Source organism: Anomalospiza imberbis, chromosome 7, assembly GCF_031753505.1.
Source record: "Anomalospiza imberbis isolate Cuckoo-Finch-1a 21T00152 chromosome 7, ASM3175350v1, whole genome shotgun sequence".
In the NCBI taxonomy this organism is placed as follows: domain Eukaryota; kingdom Metazoa; phylum Chordata; class Aves; order Passeriformes; family Viduidae; genus Anomalospiza; species Anomalospiza imberbis.
In genome coordinates, this window is record NC_089687.1 from 19,997,191 (window position 1) to 20,017,911 (window position 20,721).

General features: G+C 36.4%; 1 protein-coding gene across 4 annotated transcripts in view; it reads left to right on the forward strand.

Moving 5' to 3' along the window:
- The window catches only part of MYO3B (myosin IIIB), a 214,312-nt gene that overhangs the window by 133,432 nt on the left and 60,159 nt on the right, over nt 1–20,721 (forward strand). For 3 of the 4 annotated variants that reach the window (XM_068195832.1, XM_068195831.1, XM_068195834.1), the window contains 4 exons: nt 166–246; nt 8,909–9,029; nt 17,349–17,412; nt 18,296–18,434. In XM_068195832.1, coding sequence (XP_068051933.1) covers nt 166–246; nt 8,909–9,029; nt 17,349–17,412; nt 18,296–18,434 — 405 coding nt within the window. Of the gene's footprint in view, nt 1–165; nt 255–8,908; nt 9,030–17,348; nt 17,413–18,295; nt 18,435–20,721 lie in introns of those variants that run through there. The other variant, XM_068195835.1, reaches the window with a different exon arrangement.

Below are 20,721 nucleotides of genomic sequence, written 5' to 3' on the forward strand. Positions count from 1 at the left end.
AACCCAGAGTTCAACATGTGGGTGGGTGGGGAAGAGCTATTGGGGGTGGGGGCTGAAGTAGTTATGGCAGGAGAAATGAAAGTTTCAGCACATCTCTGACCCTGTAGACTCTGTAGCAATTCCTTAAATAAATGTAATTTCCAGCACATGGTTTTGTATTTTTAGCCTGGAGAGGATATGAAGCTCGCAGGAAGTACAAGGAAATAAGGAACAGAAGAACTGATGCTGCTATACATATTCAGGCAGGTAATTAAAACAGTATTTCAATTGCCAACACCTATTTTTCTGTGGGTGATTTTGCGGGTGTCAGTGTCTATGTCCAAAAATAAAGTGAAGTCCAAACAAAAGCTGTCAAAAACATTACTTCTGATTATTTTTGCTTCAGTGTCAAATGATGTCAGTGACAGGTATCACGCACTTTGGACCTTTTATAAGTACTTCTCTGAAAGCAAAATATAGTAATTAAAAGCTGTTAAGTTAGGTCTTGGCTAAAAGTGTGGATGGAAAACACTAGACATGCATTTCTCTGTCTTTGTTTGGAGCACTGAGCTTGGCAGATTGCCAGGTTTTTGTTTTGACTGCTTGCTGGGTTTGCCAGCTTTGACCAATCTTTTGACAATCTGCCAGACTCCTATGCAGCCATATCAATATGAATTTGAATAAACTTTAAAGAGATTATTGGAGGAACAGGCCCATAGGGCTGTGTAGGTCTCTAGTAAAGAGCAGAGTACCATATGGCACAGAAATCTAAGAACCAGCACTGTGTATGCTGTGAACTCAATGGTGTTTTCAGATGCTGCCAATATGAAGCAGCCTCCATATAATGCAGTGCAGTACACCTTCTCTGTCCAGCTCCAGATTCAAAGATTGTGACTGAAAAAAAACTATTGTAGCTAATGTGTTTACAGATAAACCAAGATACCACTTCTACCAGCTTCCTGTGCTACAATTCCTTAAGCTTTGTCACATCTTGTTCTGCATCTTACAGGCTGCAATCAATATGAAGAATATTTGTTGTAATATTCTTTTACTTGTTCTCAAACCATTCCCAGTAAATTAATTCATTTTTGTGTAGTCTAGTTTGCTAGTCTGAAATTAAGTGTTGCTGTGACTTTCAGGAGAAAACAGAATACCATTATAGTTACCAAAAGGAATAGAATATCATTAGGATCAAATAATAATTTGTAGCTGTGCATATGTACTGTTATGTAAAATCATGAAGCTCTAGGGTTAAATGCAGTATATTCTATAAGAAAATTTTTCTTGTGTTAGCAAAAAGGACTGAAGGATTGCACAAGTACTTTCTCTCATTCTTCCTCTCATTTGTGTTGTCATTTTCAGTTTTTTTCATGATAGCACAGAGAGTAGATCTTAAAGTACCCCCCTGCCACTATTTCCTGGAGTATTTGCTACCTTTACAAGTATATACGTACCTGGACTTTGATTACAGCAGCCTTTTGTTGAAGAAAGGAAAGTGAAACTGTTAACCCATGACTGTCTCACTATTACCAGCTCCTTAAGATGAAAGTTACCTCAGGTGCAATAGGAGGCTTGTGTGTAGCATTATCACTTGGAGACTGCAGGGGACATTCTGCCTTAGAGTTTTATCCAGACGGATTTCTACCTCTTTAGAGAAAGATACTGATGTATTCTGCTGCTAGCACACATGGGAGAGATTCAGAGCTCTCTTGCTTCCTGCCATCTTTTAAATACTGTGTTAAACACGGCAGAGCAGAGGCAGTGGGAGTGAGTTGGGACACTCTTGAGCCCTCTGGACCTAAACCTGGAGGAATGTTGTTAGTACTCTTCTCTCTAACACACACAGTGTTTTCCTTTGTAACCTGGCACTTGACTGTTTCAGTGATCAGCCTGGGTGAATAAATATTAAGGACTACAGGGTTAAGAGTGACACAGTGAACCTTTGTATTAATTAGGCTGGCTGCTCCTCCTGTCTTTGGTACTCTAGTAGAATGGGAATAATAATAATAGCAATAATAATAATAATAATAATAATCCTCAGTACTTTTCTGTCTGCCTTTGGAAACCTATATTTAGGACTTCTGATTTGAAAATATTTCTTGTGCAGGTTTTCTCAATATGCTAATTATTCTGTGTTTCAAATCAAAGCTTATGCTTGCTAATCATGGCTATTTTCCAGCTTTTAAAATACACTGACAGTTTTTGTGTTGTTTACATAACAGTGCCTAGTGACATAGAGACAAAAGGTGCTCCAAATCTCTCCCTTCTCTGCACATCTTACAGTGTGGGGGTAGTTCAAGGCAGATTTCTAGTAAAACGGAGTACAGTCACCTTTGTATTTTTTTTTAAAGAGCCATTTCAGGCAGTGAGATAAATTGTTTGCATTCGTCATCCACATTAGCAAAACCATATAATTAAACTATATGTACTTCCCTCTCCTTTCCCTCCCCCCTGCCCCACTCAAGCCTTGGAATTTAGGAAGCATTTGGCTTACATGTTTCTACAGAACAGCGCATATTGAAATTTGTTTTCCTTTCATCTCTTTCCCAATAAAAGCAGCCGCTCAGCTTATCCCTTTAGCTTCCTCAGAACTTCCTTTCAGAATTCCCGATCTATTACAGCACATTCACATACCAGAAACAAGATGCCTTTTCATGCTGTCAACCTTTTTCATCTGAAATGTAAATTAATTCTTGCTGGTACGCTTTGACAGAGATCAAAGTAGGGGTATTAACCTTATTGGGCCTTCTCCTCATCAGAATCAGTTCCAAAGACTGCAAGGGTAGTGTTAGGAGGCCAGTCTTCACTGTTATCTGTGGCCCTCCTCCAGGCAGTCCTCTGTCTACAAGTCAGCATTTCAAAGGCGCTGATTTCTTTTGTAAATGACCTTATCATTACTTTAAACTGTGTGAAAAATGATTTGCCTGAATAATTCTTGCAGGATTATCCTGCTCATTTTAATTGTGGGGGGACTTCATTCAGGTTCCAGGATATTGTTTAAGTGGTTTTGACAGCAAGTGATCATAGCCTGATAAAAAGGAGGAACACAGCTCCTGATTGGAAACCTCTTGACTTGTTCAGATTGTTCATTTCTTGCGAGTCAGTCTTTGAGGTAGGCTGCATTTGCATTTTAAAAATAAACAGATGCCTTTCAAATACATGAGCTGGTGGTCTGGAGATCTCTGTGGGCCCAGCAGTTCACTATCCATTGAAGAAATGTTGGAAGAAAAAACAAACTTAGAAAGAAAACAACCCTCACAATATACATGAGGATAAAATTCCTGAGTGTATTATATTACAAGAAAAAAGTCATTCTTTCAGATGGGGGTAAATCCTCACTAGGAAACAAACTATTAGTGAATTTAAATTAAATGGGGAAGAAAAAGCTACCCTACTTCAGTATATTTACATCTCAGGTTCTCAGAATATACAGATGTTACTAGACTCATGGCTAAAATGGTACACAGGATAAACAAGGTCTTTCCTCATACTTCCAGTCACACTTCCTCAAACTGTGAAGGTTAGAAAATGCTACTTTTTAACTCAGAAACAAATTGTAAATAATGATTCTGTGGTGTTTGAGTTAACAATACATTGCACTTCTGAGTATTTCCTTGTAATTGGAATTTACAGTGTTTCAATTCACAACTATATGAGAGGGAAAAATATATCATCAAAGATTTTTTGAAATTATTTTGTCAGATTCACAGCTGGTTTAAATCAATGTATATCCACTGAATCATCTGACTGAAATGTTGCTTCATTTATTTACCTCACATGCCAGTCTCATTAAATGTTTATTTAAAAATAATTAGAATTTAGAATTAATTAGAATTTAAAGCAACAGATAATACAATTATGAAAGTATGTTTTCTAGTTATGATAGCATGTATTTCCATGCAGTGTGACTTGTCCCAAAAGACTTAAGGGAGGATTTTAATCTGGTTATTTTATTTGTGAACTAACATTGCCAAAATGCCAAATAAGTGGTGCATGCAATTCATTTAGATCTGAGGTGACATCACTATATTCATTTTAATTAGGTCCACTTTAGCCATCTGGAATATACTGTGCAGCTCTGGTCAAGACTGAGTTTAACTATGCTTCCAGAGGTGAAAGCAAATGACTAATCCACTGAGCCACCATCTCCTCCTCCAACACGTGCTAGCACACTCACCATATGTCATACCCTATTAGAAAATTCTTTATCAAGAACTCTAGATTTGGGCTCTTTTCCCTAAATAAGAAGTGATGGATGTTCAGAAGGATGCATCCCCTTGTAAATTGCTTTCCTTCTGTAACTTCTGTGGATTGCTTACATTGCAGTGTTGATTACATCTCTCTAACATGTACTTCTGTCAAAATTTATACCCTTTTAATCAAAAAGTGGGACAGAGAACAGTTGCAGTTTACTGGTTTACATTTATAATAAATGTAAGATTTTAATAAAAGCATTGCCTGTGGGACTTTCAGCAGCAAAAATATAATGTTAGTTTCAGTAGAAGACAAGGAAATATTTTTTGCAATTTATTCCTGTATTTATTAATCTATTTGTATTACTATGTGTGTGTGTCTGTACATGCACTCAGCTAATAGCATTGTATAGGTCTAAGAATTATACAAGTAAAATGTTCCAAAAACTTCTAAGCATTTGATAAATATATCTAAAAATGTTTTCTTTGAAATTTTCCTGAAAATGACTCCTAAATAGCAGATCCATTTTCCTTTTTTTAAATCAGTAGTTTTCTTTATTTTAACTACACTGTCAGTGTAAAAAACATTGAAGACGTGTTTCTCCTAATGGCAGCTGAACTGATTTATCATATTATCTTAATTTCACAGTCAGAGTAAACCAGACTAGTTTGTACAGGCTGCACATCTTTGGTTAACTTTACTCTCCCATCTCATTGTGTCCTGTACTAGCTTATGGCATCCAGTTATTCTTCATGTTTAGTATGTCTCTAGTAACCATTAAAGGCCTAATGCAGGGAGCATTTTAGAAAACTGAGAAAGCCTTATGGTTTTAAACTATGGGGGTTTATATTCCATCCCCATCTCTGAGCTAAGCTCTGTCAATGTTCCAATGTCTGATTTTTCTTCTGATTTTGAGGAGAAGAAATGGAGACTATTCTTACTGGATTTCATGCTAAAATCAGGAAGGGACAATGTACAATAAAATCTCTTCCTTTTCCTTGCTGATATTGCCAGAATTTCATAGCCATCTTCACTTTTTTATTTGACCAAGTCTCACGATCAGAGACTATGATACATGGTGGTCACATCACCAAGCCTGACACAGTTCAAGAAGCGTTTGGACAATGCTCTCAGGCACGTGGTGTGACTCTTGAGGATGGCCCTGTGCAGGGCCAGGAGTTGGACTTGGTGATCCTTGTTGGTCCCTTCCAACTCAGCACATTCTGTGATTCTGTGAATTCTGTGTCCAAGTGTTGATGTGAATCAGTGACACCAGACCTGATGACAGCCTTAGTCAGTCATGCTAATAGTCACTGTTTGTTACTCATAGTTACTTATTCTGCATGAGAATTCATAACTTCCCTCTCATAATACTTCTGCTGGAGAACTTAGGAGTTTTTTTCTGCTATTAAACATGCATCACCCAATATCCATCTAGAGAGTTGAAAGGGGAAGTATTCATGGCACCCAACAAAGGATGTGACTCTATGCCTTCTACTGCTTATTAGGATTAATTTGGCATGGAATGAATAATCAGATTCATGGGCTCTAATTTCTCTCAGATGCTGTTAGTTAAGATACTGAATGCTCTTTTAACTAGACAAATTAAGAAAGTGATGTGCTGTTCCTAGGAAATCAACTACCTTCTCTTTACAAGCATGAGCTTTCACTTCTGAGTTGCTGTTACTTGCTATTTTAGGTGATATTACAAAATAAAAATGTGTATGTGTAGAAAAAGTCAGTTTCACGTGATTTTTTAATGACTGAGAATTAATCCTTCTACTGTTTTATAACTACATCATCTCCTTTCTTTATAGTTCTCTCACAGACCTGTGATTGTTTAGCTTTGATCTTTTTACACTGTGCTTCACAATTTGCTCTGTAATTATATATTTCCTGTGGGAATCAGAAGGCAAATGCCTGGACTTTTCCTGTCTGGAATTGTGCAATATTGTGTGTAGTGTATTTTACCTTGATATTTAGACTTTAGGAGTTTGTAACTGCAAGATGCCAAATTTCAGACTCCCTGAGGTAAATAGATTCTTGGTTTGCTAGGTGCTGAAACTGACAGAAAACTCTCTTTTTGTGAGAAATTATCAGTACAAGAAGTAAAAATTCATGTCCTAATTTATGGCACATAAAGCATTTAACACCAAGTTACTAATAGAAGTGTTAAAATTAAGTTCAGTTCCTATGTTGCTTGTCAGATCCTGTCATCTTTGGCTATGTAAAGATCAGGATTAAAGCTACTGTTGCTGGAAAGTTTGGAATATAGACTGAATAAGGTGAAAATGAGGTGACAGCTGGTAATCATTCTTCTTCAATGATGCAGTGATTGTTCATGGAGCAGTAGCAACATGAGTCTGCTAATTTCACACTCTTTGAGCCAAGTGCTTAGTGTCAAAACCAGCACCAGTCAGTAATGCAAATTGCTGTGATGGAGCAGCTTCCCAGCCTCTTAGACTCCCCCAGTAGAATTCTCTGCATATGTATTTCTTTTGAAACATTATAGAGCCTGTTAATAAATGTTGAAAAGACGCAGTCCTACTAGTGCTTGATGAAGCTTTTGAGAGACTTAAAGAAGTTTGTTTATCCTGTACTTCAGTTGTTCCAGGAGTCAAAAGTAGGAAAAATACAGCTATTTACCTTTCAGATTCAAGGCAATTTGGAAGAAAGTTAGAAACCATCTTGTGGGAAGGTTATGTTGAAGAGGAGTTGATTTTTAAAATACATATGAAAACAGAAGATAAGGCAGAAACTATGTTTATTAAGTCAGATATATTAAGCAGATTTTTACATAGCGGATGGGGCAAAGACCAAAATGGTTATACTGACATTAGTAAGAGTCTCTGATAAAAAAAACCAACAAAACAATATTTAAATGTAAAATCACAGCAAGTATCAGGGTCGATTTTATAGACACACATGCAAAGAAGTACTAAAAGCTGAGAAACTACTAAGGATAAAACTGAAGTTTATCTTAGCAGTTCATTTGTTTCAGTGCTTCTTTATAATAGTTCATTGACTGATTGACACTCAGCATGTTTCAGCTGCAGAGAGGTGACTGCTGGCCAGCTGTCTCTGCTGCTGATAGCAGAGTAGGATTCTTGTCTGGTCAGTAGGGGATAGTTAAGGATTGAAAGCCTGATCACATGGGACAAGTGAGAGCTTGCCTCATCTCTGTCAGATAGACAGACTTTCCTAGTCTGATTATTAAGGGTGGAAAATTCCTCAAGGCTCCGGATCCCTGAGCTCTGTATTTGGTTCAACACCTCAGCAGGCCAAACTTCTGTCATGCCTTCTGTAAAGTGAATGGTTGTTTATTTTCATAACCTCTCATTAAAAGGCAATTTTTATTGCTTCTTATCCCAGAAACCTCAGTGCTTTCATAAAACTCAGTAATGTGAGATACACAGAAACCTTGTTAATCTTCTGATCAATTTCTCTGTTCCTCAATTTGTTCAGTATTTGTCCTACCTCCTGATTTCCTTCAGTAATCTACAGTGTTGATCCTGATCCTACACGAGGTTGCCCTAGACCTTATTTCTGTGTCTATCTGTGCCTGTAATACGTAACCCTGGACCCCAATGGGGAGGCTGCTCTTCTCCTTTGGTATTTTTTCTTCAGAATGACTCTGGTTTGTATGCATTTAGTGTGCGTAAAAGCTTTTCCTAGACAGGAAATATTTTTTTAAAAATCCTATTTCCTCAGCTTAGTTCCACTATTCTTTTACATACTGTCTCACTGTTAAAACTGCAGTCCTGCTGGACTAAGCTGGACACAGCTCCTTTCTCTCACAGCCCTCAGCCTTACTCAGCAGCTGCTTGTTGTACACTGAAACAATGGCACTGATACTGTATTTACTTTTTCATTATTCAGTCCTTTCTCCCCTTAGGTATTTCTACTTAAAATAATGCTTGAAATAAACCCTACAAAATAAAATTTTATTTTTTGTGAGTTTAAGTGTATATTGCAGCCTTTTTAGTCCTTTGTCCTAAGTGCAGTATGCATCACTATCTGCGGTTTGTGCTGGAGCTTTATTACTGCTCACAGGTGTAAAAAAATTCAAGATAGAAATAATTATGGTATTCAGGTACCCAAACAGTGAGACAATCTATGGAAATAAAGGATGTAGGTATTCTCAAAATGTTATTAATTGTCATTTTATTTACCATATCATTCCACTATGATATTTTTTCTGCTTTTTTTTTTTTTCTTTTTTAAGGGTATAAATTCTAATGTCTATAAATTTTCCCTGATTTTATGAGAGGTATTTTAGATGTTTTATCATCATTACAGTTAATTTAAAAAATAGGAGAAGACTAACCAAATATATCTGTCCCTGGCTCCACACCCTACTGTCCCACAATAAAAGAAAGTAAAGCTTCTGATTCTGTAAAATTATGACTAACTCAAAGGGAAGTTGTGATTAAAGAAGTTGTTTTGCAAGTGATTTTATTTAATACATTCTGAATTGAGTTAATGTTTAAATTAGACTGTTAAATTTGAGGCCTGTTTTCTTTGCCTGGATTCTGCCAACTGGTCAACAGTGAGAGTGTAAGGCCCCGTAGAATTTCCAGGTGTTGATAACATTGCAAACATTGGAGTCACTCCTGTGGGGTGCTAAGTGTTCTTGTACACTAATTCAGTAAAAGCTGGGAACATTCAGGTCTGTGCTGCAGAGCCAGTTTCAGTTTCTGCAGAATCTTTCTGATTCAAAACTATGTTTTTTTAGCTTTTAGGGGATATATTGTTCGTAAAAACTACACAAGATTGAAAACCAGCACAGAGTGTGTAGCAGATCCTCAGCTTACAAGCAGCCACTCTACTTCTGATTTTGGCTGTGAAGAAGACTGGTAAGTTGAATCCTTTGCTATCTATTCTTTAACAAAAGTGATTTCCCACACAATAAGATCTGAAAGGAGATTTGTCATCATGATTCAGCCAGTTTTTAGAAAATCTGCCATATTCTGAGGATGACCACCGGTAGGTTAGCATCCAGCTTGGTCATCTCAGTGATCTCCCAATTAGTGGAAATGTTTAGTTTGCTCTGGGTTGCTCTCCTGTTTTTTTGCACTTCTTCTAAGTACCAGAATACTGTAGATTGCAAAAGATCACCATTTCAGTATTCACTGTAGTGCATGTTATGTAATGTCCAAGAGTAGAAAGTTACCCTTCTGTGCCTAAAAAGCTCCATTCAGACCAGCAATGAGACAGGGAAACGAGCTGTCAAGAGCAGATGGACACTTTCTGTCACTGACAGAAAGCCTAGGAATGCTGTAAACTGTGCTGGTGCTCTCTTTCTTGAAGAGAAGAGTATTTTACCACTTTAAGTAATGGATTCATTCCAGACAAATTTTCCTGTGACATTTCCTTAGGTATGAGAGGCAAAAGGGATCTGTTACATTTGACTCACCAACATTGTTCTAGGATGGGCGGCTGCATTTGCAGGACTAATCCCTTTCATTAGTTTCAGTGACTGAGAGTTAGGAGATCTCCCCTGCTGAAGCCATTCTGGAGAAGTTAACAGTTATTTCTTTTTCCATGTATGCTCATAGCACTGAGTTTTGTTAACTTCATGCTAACTCTGCCAGATGCCATAGAGCATTATTATAGAATTTTGTTCAGGTATAACCTGCATTCTTGCGGGTTATTAGTGCTCCAGCATCTTTCCCTTGAATCAGGTATTCTATTTCAGCAAGAAAAAGATTCAGACCATTGGACAAGGAATAAATAAATAAATAAATTGTTTTGGTAATGATTTTCAGTATTCTATTTCAGCAAGAAAAAGATTCAGACCATTGGACAAGGAATAAATAAATAAATAAATTGTTTTGGTAATGATTTTCAGGGTGAAGAACAAGCCACTGCATTTTACCATCGTATCTCTGTTTTGGAACCCCAACACAGGGGTTCTTGACTGCTTGACTGCTCACTGGGGATTGAGATTCCTAATTTATGATTCCCTTCATGGGCATGCAGCGCTTTCTGTTTCTTTAAGTCTTTAAGGGGTGTGCATCTTATGATCTCTTTAGGACTATTGATGATCACCTGTTCATTTGTTCTCAAATCTCCACTGATGGTTGAAAGCAAGAGCTAATAAGATGTCTGCTGTCAGTTTTCTTTGGCATCCAGAATTACAATTATTTACAATGTAAATAGGCTTTTTCATCTGGAGTTATTTGGAGGCACAGAGCCTCTTTAACTTTTTTATTCATTTATTTCATGTATAGGAATGGTTCTCTTCCATTTTTGCATTAAAATATCTCTGGAATTCTTTGTTACTCGCCAAACAAATGTATTTGGATTTGGTACAACTTGGCTTAATTGTACATCTTTTGAGGTTTACAGAGATTTTATGGTTTGTTTACTGTTGAGGTGAATTTGGGCTCTGCGTTGTAGCACATATATACAGGCTTTAAAGACATTTAGCCACCAAATTTACATTGAAATCAGTGTCTAAATGCATTTAGATATCTGACCTGAAGATGTCTGTCTAAAATACATTGGCAATTCAGGTCTTGCACCCAGTCCTGGTTGCAGTTTGCAGTCAGATAGATAAATAAATTCATCTTTTGCCTGGAGTTGGGAAACTGCCATTACTGCTGGCAGTTCTTAACTTAACCCAAACAAAAACTGCACATTATTTGCCTAATCCCATGCATTTCTCAGCAATGGCCTAAGGTTCCAGTGCTTTCAGCAAGACTTGAAAATGTCAGCATTTCACAGGTAATGTTCTGAACCCTGGGACTAAATCCAGTAACTTAGTTGCCATAAATCAAGCATCACTTTTTCATGTAGCTGTTACTGGGCTGTTGTTTTAAGCACATGGTTGTTCAGTCATAAAGGAGACTTGTAGGAAACAGAAAGGTGCAGATGCTTAACACAGTAGGTGGTAATCTGACTCTAGAGAAGGCAGCCTCAGTGTGGCTTCATGTACTGTGGAACAAAAGCAAAAAAAAAAATAAAGTGCTATTTTCTCTTCATTTTCTTTCATTTCTGTTAATTTATTTTATTTTTATTTATTTTTCATTTTCCCCCCTAACTGGTAGTTCTGAAAAATGACAAATGAGCTTAAATGTACTTGGGATCAGAAAGCAAAATGGCACACAGTTTTGTTGTATGCAGAAGAGTATAACTTTGCAGTTAAATGTATGGCAACCTGCTGCTCTTTTAAAGATCTGTGTAAAAGCTGAGTTACAGTGATATACATAAAGCACTCAGTTTTACTAAGTCATGAATTTCAAAGTGTTCAGAAGAAATGAGCACTTAATAAAATTAAGAAGAAGAAATAGAATAGAAGAAATTTAATCTCTACACCTAGTTCATGCTCTTCAGTCAGTGAATGCAGGACATAAGCAAAATGAAGCTGATAAATTACATGGCTTTCTAATTAAATGCACACATTTGTTCATTTAGCATTACATGTTAAAATGTTTCATGCGTTTATATGCTTGACTTGGTTATCAAATGCAAAGCTGATGTCATGGGTAACTAAGGATACATCGAGAGTTGCCATATATCTCTGATTGGAGTAGAAATAGATAATGTAAATATTAGCAGGGAAGTGACTTTGTCTCATTGAAAAAATGTTTTTCCATTCACTTCCACAAAGCTGTGGAAGTGTCTGTGACTCCTGCTGAAACAGGATCCTGGGAGTAATTGTGCACCTGGGAAGCTGACACTAAGTTTTAATTATTCCCCAAAAGCCATCCATTTATGAAAAACTTGCCAAGCCTTTTTTTTTGACATCATTAGCCACTGAGAGGAAGCTGCAGACCTATGTGGCATCAAGGAACTGAATCACAATCAAGCCTTAAAAGGGGCAGTTATTTTAAAGTCAAACATGATCAAGACGTGAGTAAAACATGGTTCAAATGAGGAAAGTGAAAAGCTTTCTGAGCCATTTTTACAACAGCTGAATAGCAGATTTACCATTCTGTATAGAGCTGAATGGGCAGCAGAGGAGGGAGGAATGTGATGGGGTCTCCTCTTTCACAAGGAGAACATGGACACCGACCTTACTTAATGTCTGCCTTCATTTTGCAATTGATCATTGCAGAAATCAAAAATGCTGCATTTTGCAATGGCATAGCTAAAATTTCAAGTTAGTATTAGGGTTCTTTTGAGCTAATTAAGAATAATTTATGGAGAAATGAGAAGTAATTTTCTAAAACATCATGTGATTTGAACTTGTTAGATTGACAGATCTCTAGTGAATATATTTTTCATAAATGTTCTTGCATAGCAGGATAATCTACAGTTCAGTGACTAAGGACCTTAATCTATGCTACCGTGTTCATCTTCTTGTTCAGTCAAAGCTGTCATTCTTAAATATCTTTAATTCCCTTTAGAACCCCATCAAAGCATCTTTAACCTGCATGTTCCACCATCATCATCTTTTCCATTTTCTTCCCAAATGAAAATTATGTTAAGTAATACTGATTTGATACTTCCCCAGGAAAACACTTACTGTATTGTTAATTTTTTTCCTCTAGCTCACTGTAGTGTAGCTCAATGACTGCTAAACATCACGATATAAGTTACTTACATGTACATGATCAGTGCCATCATAGTATGTTGTATAGAAGAAGGCACTGTTTCCACATAGTGACTTTGTTATGCATCAGTTGGGTCTGTGACTATAACTGTGTGTCAGTGAGTATCCCTTGCTCCTTGGTTTCCTTTGGAGCTCTGTGTGTTAAGAGTAGAGAATACCGGACATCAACACCAGATAACACTCTTGAACTGAGTTAATTGTGATTTTTTTTCCTTGTATCTTTCTCTTTTTACCTATTTTGTATTATGTCCGGGCATTGGTCAGTTTAGGTTCTCAAAAACCTTATTTTTAGTAATGACATTCACATGGACCTTACAGAATCAAGATTGTATAATAGAGTCTGTACAAAGCTACACAGGCACACCAACTTACATGTTTAAAAAATTATAGACAAAGAATATCAGCATTTTTCTTTTCTACAGGAAGTATGCATGTGAAAGTCAAGTTCTAGAAATGGGTCTATTTCTGTTCTCTAATGGCTTGACTGATGAAGCAGAATCTGATTGCTAAATTTGTATCAGTACTAAGTGAGTGGTGGTACAAGGGCTTGAGAAGGTAGGATTGAAATTAGAAACAGTTACATGAAATGTAATGAACTGCAATGTGAAAGTTAATAGCGCTCCAAAGTTTACATTGGGAGTTTTACTAGCAGTGAGGATACATCAACTCATATGTGCACCATAACATTTTCTCATCACTGTCAAGATTTGGTTACGGTAGTACATTAGAGACTGCTCTTGAAGAAAATTAGCAAGTCCTTTGGCAGCAAAAATGATCACATAGCTCTATAAACCATGGTAAAGGGAGATGGCTAAGAAAGGTGAAAAACTAAGGGTCATATGGTATCATTTCTCCAGTCATGAAAAGCTGATGTGAAAACAAACTGTTCTCTGTTGAGAATCAAGAGAAAAATAATGGGCTTGCATTGCAGCACAAGAATATTAGGTTAGATGTCAAGAAAAGCTTTCTAATGGTAAGTTGAGTTAAACCCTGTGTAGATTACTTTGGAGAGTTTTGACAGCTTCATCACTGCAGGTCTTTAAAATCAGGTTAAGCAAATGTATAGGAAAAAAATAGATGTAGCTGATTTTTCTCTGAAAATGGGGGTGACTTAGATGATTTGTCAAAACTTTTAAATTATTTGTAAACACACAGTGACTTCTTGAACTGTAATATTTCTGTGCCAGTGGGTTTGGCATTGCAAGCTAGCTTTTATAGCATCGTAGTGCCACCAGCTGTTCCTGCATCAGTGTAGGGAGTAAGTATAGAAATTTATCTAGAGGAATTCTTCATGTGTCTGCTTTACTTGCAATGGCGTTGTTGCTGTGCCTGAAAAATTAGCGAGGTTCATTTCTCAATGGTTTGCTACAGCTGGAGGTCCATTGAAATAGCAGGCAATGTGGATTTACCTGCATGGGCATTGGTGGATTAGCGCATAACCACAGTATCCTGTGTATCACTGAGAGATTAAACATTATTTCAGTCACATGAGCACAAATTCATTTAGAAACTGGTTTCATGTGAATTCTCCTGTTTCATGTAAAAGCTCTTCTGTCTTTTGCTATGGTTTCTTTGACTTGATCTGCAGCCTGCATCTCACTAAAGTGAGGCTCACTCTGTCAGTCAACAACAAAACATTCCAAGAATTCTTTTGATTAAAAGGAAAAGAAAAATAATCACTATGTTGATGTGTTTCTATTCTTCATGGAGAGCTGATTGAGAGGGTCACATCTCTCCATTTTAAAACTTTTTTTTTTTCAGGATCTTCAGAAGAATTCCATTGGGTCTTGGTAATTTATTCCCTTACACCCTTCCCATACTTCCTCCTTGGGTGATTTCAGCTTCTGTCAAGATCACATTGCAATTTCTTGTATAAGGCATCTTTTGAATATTAATTTTAATTTCTTTCCACAAGAAAAGCTGGTATAAAGACAATCTGGTTTCCTTTAATAGCTTAACTTTCCTATTTTTAATCATAACAAACACTGAAATTATTGCTTGTGATGGAAATAGGAAGTCTGCAATCCTTGTGGTGTGCAGTAGAATCCACGGGTCTGATTCTGATGTCATGTGAGCTTCTAATTACTTCACTGCTCCTAAGTTTAGTTACTCAGGATTTTTAAAGATGTAAATGGGAATTTGGGCACAATTTTCCAGTGTTATCTGTTTTTTCCCTCCTTCCCACCCCTTTGGAATTTTTCATCTACCCACACTGGTAGGATTGAATTTGTTCAATTCCATAAAATATTGCTTTTGCAAAATTAACTGTATTACTTATAGTAGAATACCTAGTAGTGTTTCTAACAGTTTCAAAAGCATTTAAATAATGCATTAAATAAAGCATTAAATAATGAAAGTAAAAGTGCCATTACTTTTACTCATAATGGCCAGAGTAACTCCAAAACTAGATATTTTTTCTCCAGCATAAGTTAATCTCCATTACTAGATTTATGTTGCTATGGTTCAACTGCTTTCAATGCTAAGGACAGTGAGTCTATACACTATACAGATGTGTAGACAGACCTTGAATCAATGTTTTTTCTTTTTCCAATGTTTCTTGCTAATGGAGTGATTTATAGACAGCCTGTATGTGAAGACTGAGTCGTATTATAGCTCAGTAGCTGAACAGTCAGCAACAAATTGTTGAGTTGCCTGACTGAAACCAGGCCCGTGAACCCAGATCTGCTGCTGATACCATGTTTTCAGAAGTATTCCCTGCCAGTTTGATGTTGTGGTGGGTTGACCTTGGCTGGCTGCCAGGTGTCCACCAAGCTGTTCTGCCGTTCCCCATCTTGTCAGGACAAGAGAAGAAAAATGCAATGAAAAGCTCACGAGTAACAGCTAGTAATCAAGTGCATACTTCTGGTAGCAACAGTAATTCTGTGGGAGGTTGGGCTCCCTTGCGGCAAATACAACCCAATTAAGGATTGTTTTAATCAGAGACAATGCATCACTGGCATCCTGACAGAGAGCTGGGGTTTAGGGGCTTCCAAATTCCAGAGGCTGATTTTTGCTAGCTTAAGTTGTACGGAAGGGAAGTTGCTGATTTTTACCTTTGTGCTTTAAACAATTATATAAGGTTCTAGCTGTGGCAGTGTTGTGTTTTTGGTTTGTTTTTTTTTTTTTAGAAGAAGACAGAGATTATTTTCATGCTGCTTATTTAGATCCAGATCCAAACCACTACAAAATCTGAATATTTAAAATTTATATGATGATTCAGTCTGGTTTTGGCATTGAAGGCCATTTGCAACATACTGATCTGACAGAAAATTTTGATTTTGACATCCACCACACTGATATTTGAGGATTATTCATAGTTTTTACCTTTTATTTTATTTATTTTCCGAAATACTGGGGGAAAGGGGAGTGCATCATCTCAACAAATGCTTGAGGAAATTTTGGGGAAAAGTGGCAGGTTCTCTAACCAGTGCCACTAAATATATTATTATCTAAATAATATATATACAAGATAAATAATAATAAATAACTTTACAGATAATATAGTATATGCACAAATGCAGTGTAAAAACAGTCCTAGACATATGTTATACTTTCCACTTTAAGAAGTGTGCCACTACTAAATGATAATGCATTTCTAAAATGGATCCCTTCATTTCCTCCAAGGAAAACACAAGTCTAAATTCAATTTACATTTTAGGAAGAATGTTTTTCTTCTCTTTCTTTATGTCAAAGAATAAAGGGGGACTCAAATTCCCCTTACCTGACATGCAAGTCCAAAGTTCCCTCATGAAATTGAAACATTACAGAAAAGATGAACATTTACCATTTTTATTAATTTCATTCTGTTTTAACAATGAAAAAGTCTTTGTTTTAATCCCAGTTTGAGGACCATGAGCACACCAAATAATTTCTATTAACCTCACTTTTTTTAGCCCACTAAATGAATTCGGTAGCATCTTTTTTTGGTATTGCATAGCTAAAGATTCTGAAACAAGTTCTGTCTGAGAGGACTTTACTGTTGAAGAAATCCATTGACTTCAAAAGCCTGACAATGAGGATCACGGCCTGCAGAAGGTTTTTATGTTACTTCAGTCAACATTAATGAAGTAGTGTTTGACCTTTAATATTTTTATGGTGACATAATGTGATGGTAAAATAGTAACAGATATGGACAAAGAATCTAAGACATCTTACTTCTCGCTCTGTCCTTGATCCACATGGCTTTCGGAGAGCACATGTGTTTCACTTCTTCCTCATCCATCAAATTTTGAGTGTCTAAGTTTGAATTTTCTGAAAATAGCTTTTCATAACCCTTGGAAAAAATATTTCATGTAAAATCTTAGCAAATTAATACATTACTTCAATTTCATCGAATTCTTGTAAACTCATTTTACACATCTGCACAGACACACATTTTTAATGACAAATTCATTGCTCATAACCTGTTGCTGTGTTTAACAGTGTGCACTTTCTTATAAGAGGAAATGGGACTGGTCTGGGTTTTTTTTCTGAAGAGATTGTATGTGCATATTTAGAAATTGGGGGAGGGAGAAAAGGGAAAATCAACAAAAAAACTGTATGCCAGCAAACCTTTTATAAGAGTGAAGAAATTACAATATTTAAACGAATTTTTTTTCTTTTTCTTTGCTTGTAGGCAGCAAACCAGTAACCAGTCTTCTCCCATCGTGTCTGATTTTCTTGACAAACAAACTAAAAAGGTACTACTAAGTTTATATTCTAAAACAACATCCCATTATAACTTCAAATTCCTGAGTCTACAGTTCTGCAATGTGTTCATGTCTGCTTGGCATAGCCATCTGAACATGAAACCGTTAGTGATGTTTTGAAGTCTTTGAGACAAAAGCCTGCTTGCTAAGAACTTTAGTTCTGTAGAGAGACAGGGAGGTACAGTGAATAAGAGAATCAAAAGGCTGGAAATTTGCTGCTGAGAATAAATGCTAGCTGCTCCCTGAGGTGATTTGTCTGTGCACTTCACTTTCTACAGATGTTAGAGACTCTTTTTTAGTAAGGACCTGAGGTTCTTTGGTAGCACTTTGATATCCTGCTCGAATTCAATATGTGAAATGGAGGAGTCGCTCTGTGACTTGGAGCACAGCACAGTCTTTGAAGTCTGATCCAATTTTTGCTGCTTACCATTTGATGTTGAAAGGATGAAATGGAGAAAATGTACAGTTTTTGCCAGTAACTCTGCTGAGCATATGTAAGATTAAAAAAACAAAATCCCTTGGATGATGTACTTAGAAATGTTAAGCAGATTAATACCTTCCTATAGCTTTTTCTAAAGATACAAATTAACTATGAGAGGATATCAGCATACAGTGCATGCTATGATTTAACTGCATGAGGAAAGGGGATAAATAAGTTAAATGGAAAAAAGTAAACAAATGTTTGTGACATGGGTGCTAAGTCGGTGTTGCTGAAAGCCACAAGAATCTTGTGTAACATAAATCTAGCATTAGATGTTTCAGAGAGCCTTGGAAAATAGCAAGTTGCTCTGTATGAGATCACAGCTGTAAGTTATCATAAGCAAGTGAAATCAATACATTTCTTATGTGCCTAAACCAGCATTCTTTATTCCAGAATAATTTGGATGAGATTTCTGCATCTCCATTTATTCTAAAACATTCATTTGAAACAAATGATTCACAATCAATTAGCCAATCCCAGACAGTTGCAGACCATCAGTTGTCAAGTCTCTTGACATCCTGTGAAAAAGAAGGTAAGAAATAATAAAGTAGCAGAGACGTTTTGTTTACTGCTTATAAGCTACATGTTGCCAACATGTAACTTGCTTTATATATTGATGAGATCATGTAACAGTCCCTTGAAAGGCAGGAAACATAATGGAAAAACTTTCTTCTGCACATTTTCACTCTGGAAATATGAGAAAGCCCTTAAGTATCTGTATTACAGAGGCAAAAGTAAAATGATTTTTAAAATACACCTTCTGTTAAAAGTGTCATTACTAATCTCAAAATACCCTTTAATGAAATCAAATCTACCTTCAAGAGCTTCAGCTTTCCTTTGCCTTCCAACCACAGAAGTCTAAGACGGTAATGAAATCTCTCATGTTGGGCAGAATGAAAGATGACTAGTTTGTTCACACACACAAAGATTCAGTCAGCAACATGGGAACATTGCAATAATTCTACAATCTATGCAGTGCAATTTTTTTATTTTATTTGCTGTTATGCTACTTTTACCATGTTCAGCAAGAGTTTAAAAACTTAAAGGAAAACATTTTAGCATTTTTTGAATTTTACCTGGTTTTTCTTTGGATATTCCAGGAAACTATTACCTATCAGAATACTTTTCTCTTATCATGGGTTTTATAATCATCCTATCTTTGCAAATTCATGAATGCAGACTTTATTACTAGACTATAGTATAACTTTCACAGTTTAAGATGAAGTAGGTTGATAATGTGATATCTGTAACCAGAGCCAAAATGTATATGATAGTAAATTAATTTCCAGATTAATACTGAAAATCAGTTGTTTATAATGTTGTGCTATTAATTAACATTGCTATTTATTTATTTATTTAATGGGACACCTTTCATCTTGTAAATCTACAAATATTTATCTGAATAATTAAGCCCTAATCCTGCAATTTATGTGCTTAAATTTTAGAGTTCGGTAAAACAATTTACAATGTAAAGGTAAGAAGATAGGTATTTATAGGGAATTTGTTCTGTTAATTCAATGTTTTTCCTCTTTTAAACAGGCATAATGTGCTTTCCATGCTAAAAAGAGAATAGTATTTAAACAGAGCAGATTGAGAAATCCATTCTTCCCTCTTCATGCATTTCAGTCCATATGGGTTTTGAATCCATAGTGTGAAACTGCAGGGGAAGTTTGCATTGCTATCTTAAATTATTGCATGTTAAACAATAAACCTGTCAAAGAGAAATATCTTCATTGCAGCAAATCCTCTTGAGGGAAGCAGTCAGGGCCCAAATCCATCATGTTTACTCTCACTGCATATTGTGTGTTACCTTGCAACTGGTCTCCTTGAAATCAAAGACCTTGTGTCTGAAGTAAAACAATTAGAGTAAAACTGGCAGAATTACACCCTTAGCAAACACAATTCAGAACCATTACCCAGTAATTTAGAGTGTCTTCAAAAATGTGAAATGATAGAAGAATAAAATTTGAAGAGGAGATAAATGCAACATTGATCTGAACTATTGAAGAGACATCTATATTTAAATGAATAAGCATGCAGATGCAGAGAAGTAAGGAGTTTCCTAGTTAAGCATGAAAATATTCAGATAGATGATCATATAAATCACACTTCAGTGAATAACTATTAAGGAAGTAAACCTGGTGAAGAATAATAACTTCTTTGGGTGCTTTTAAAAGCACAGCTTGCATTCAGAGATGCAGATGCTTTCACCTGGTGCTCAGTCTGTATTCAGCCCTAATGTATGAAGTACACTTTTAAGCAGGTAGTATTCTTACACCTACTGTGAAAACCAAGTGCAATAGGAAATGTCTCTTTGGAACAAGAAAGCACATATAAAAATGCATGAACTTTACAGTGTCGGGTGATACTACATAAGCTGCTATTCACACTAAAAAGCTGCCCACTAGGTAGTCCAAACAATGCCAAGACTGTTATTTTTCTGCAATGTTAGAGGCTGATTTTTAATTCTCTGTAAATTACATTACAGACAGCACTAGTCTTCCAGCTTGGTGGTACTTGGACCTGAAATACAAAGGCCAGTGGGGAAGGGAATGTGACAGATTTCTGCACTGGTGCATGACCCTGTTATGAAGCAGTGTTGGTGTTTGCTTAAGGAGGAAGTCTTAAGTATGCAGGCTTAAGCACAAAAGGAAGGACAGGCTGCTTATTTGTCTTGAGGCCTTAGTAGCTGAGGGTCTAGTTCAGTCAAGAAGGGACAGAACACAAAAGGACAAAATGGTTGATATGAGTTTGCGTGTTTTTGGATTAATTGAGCGGTCTATTCTCTCATATCTTGTTATCTGGCTGTCTAATAGCAC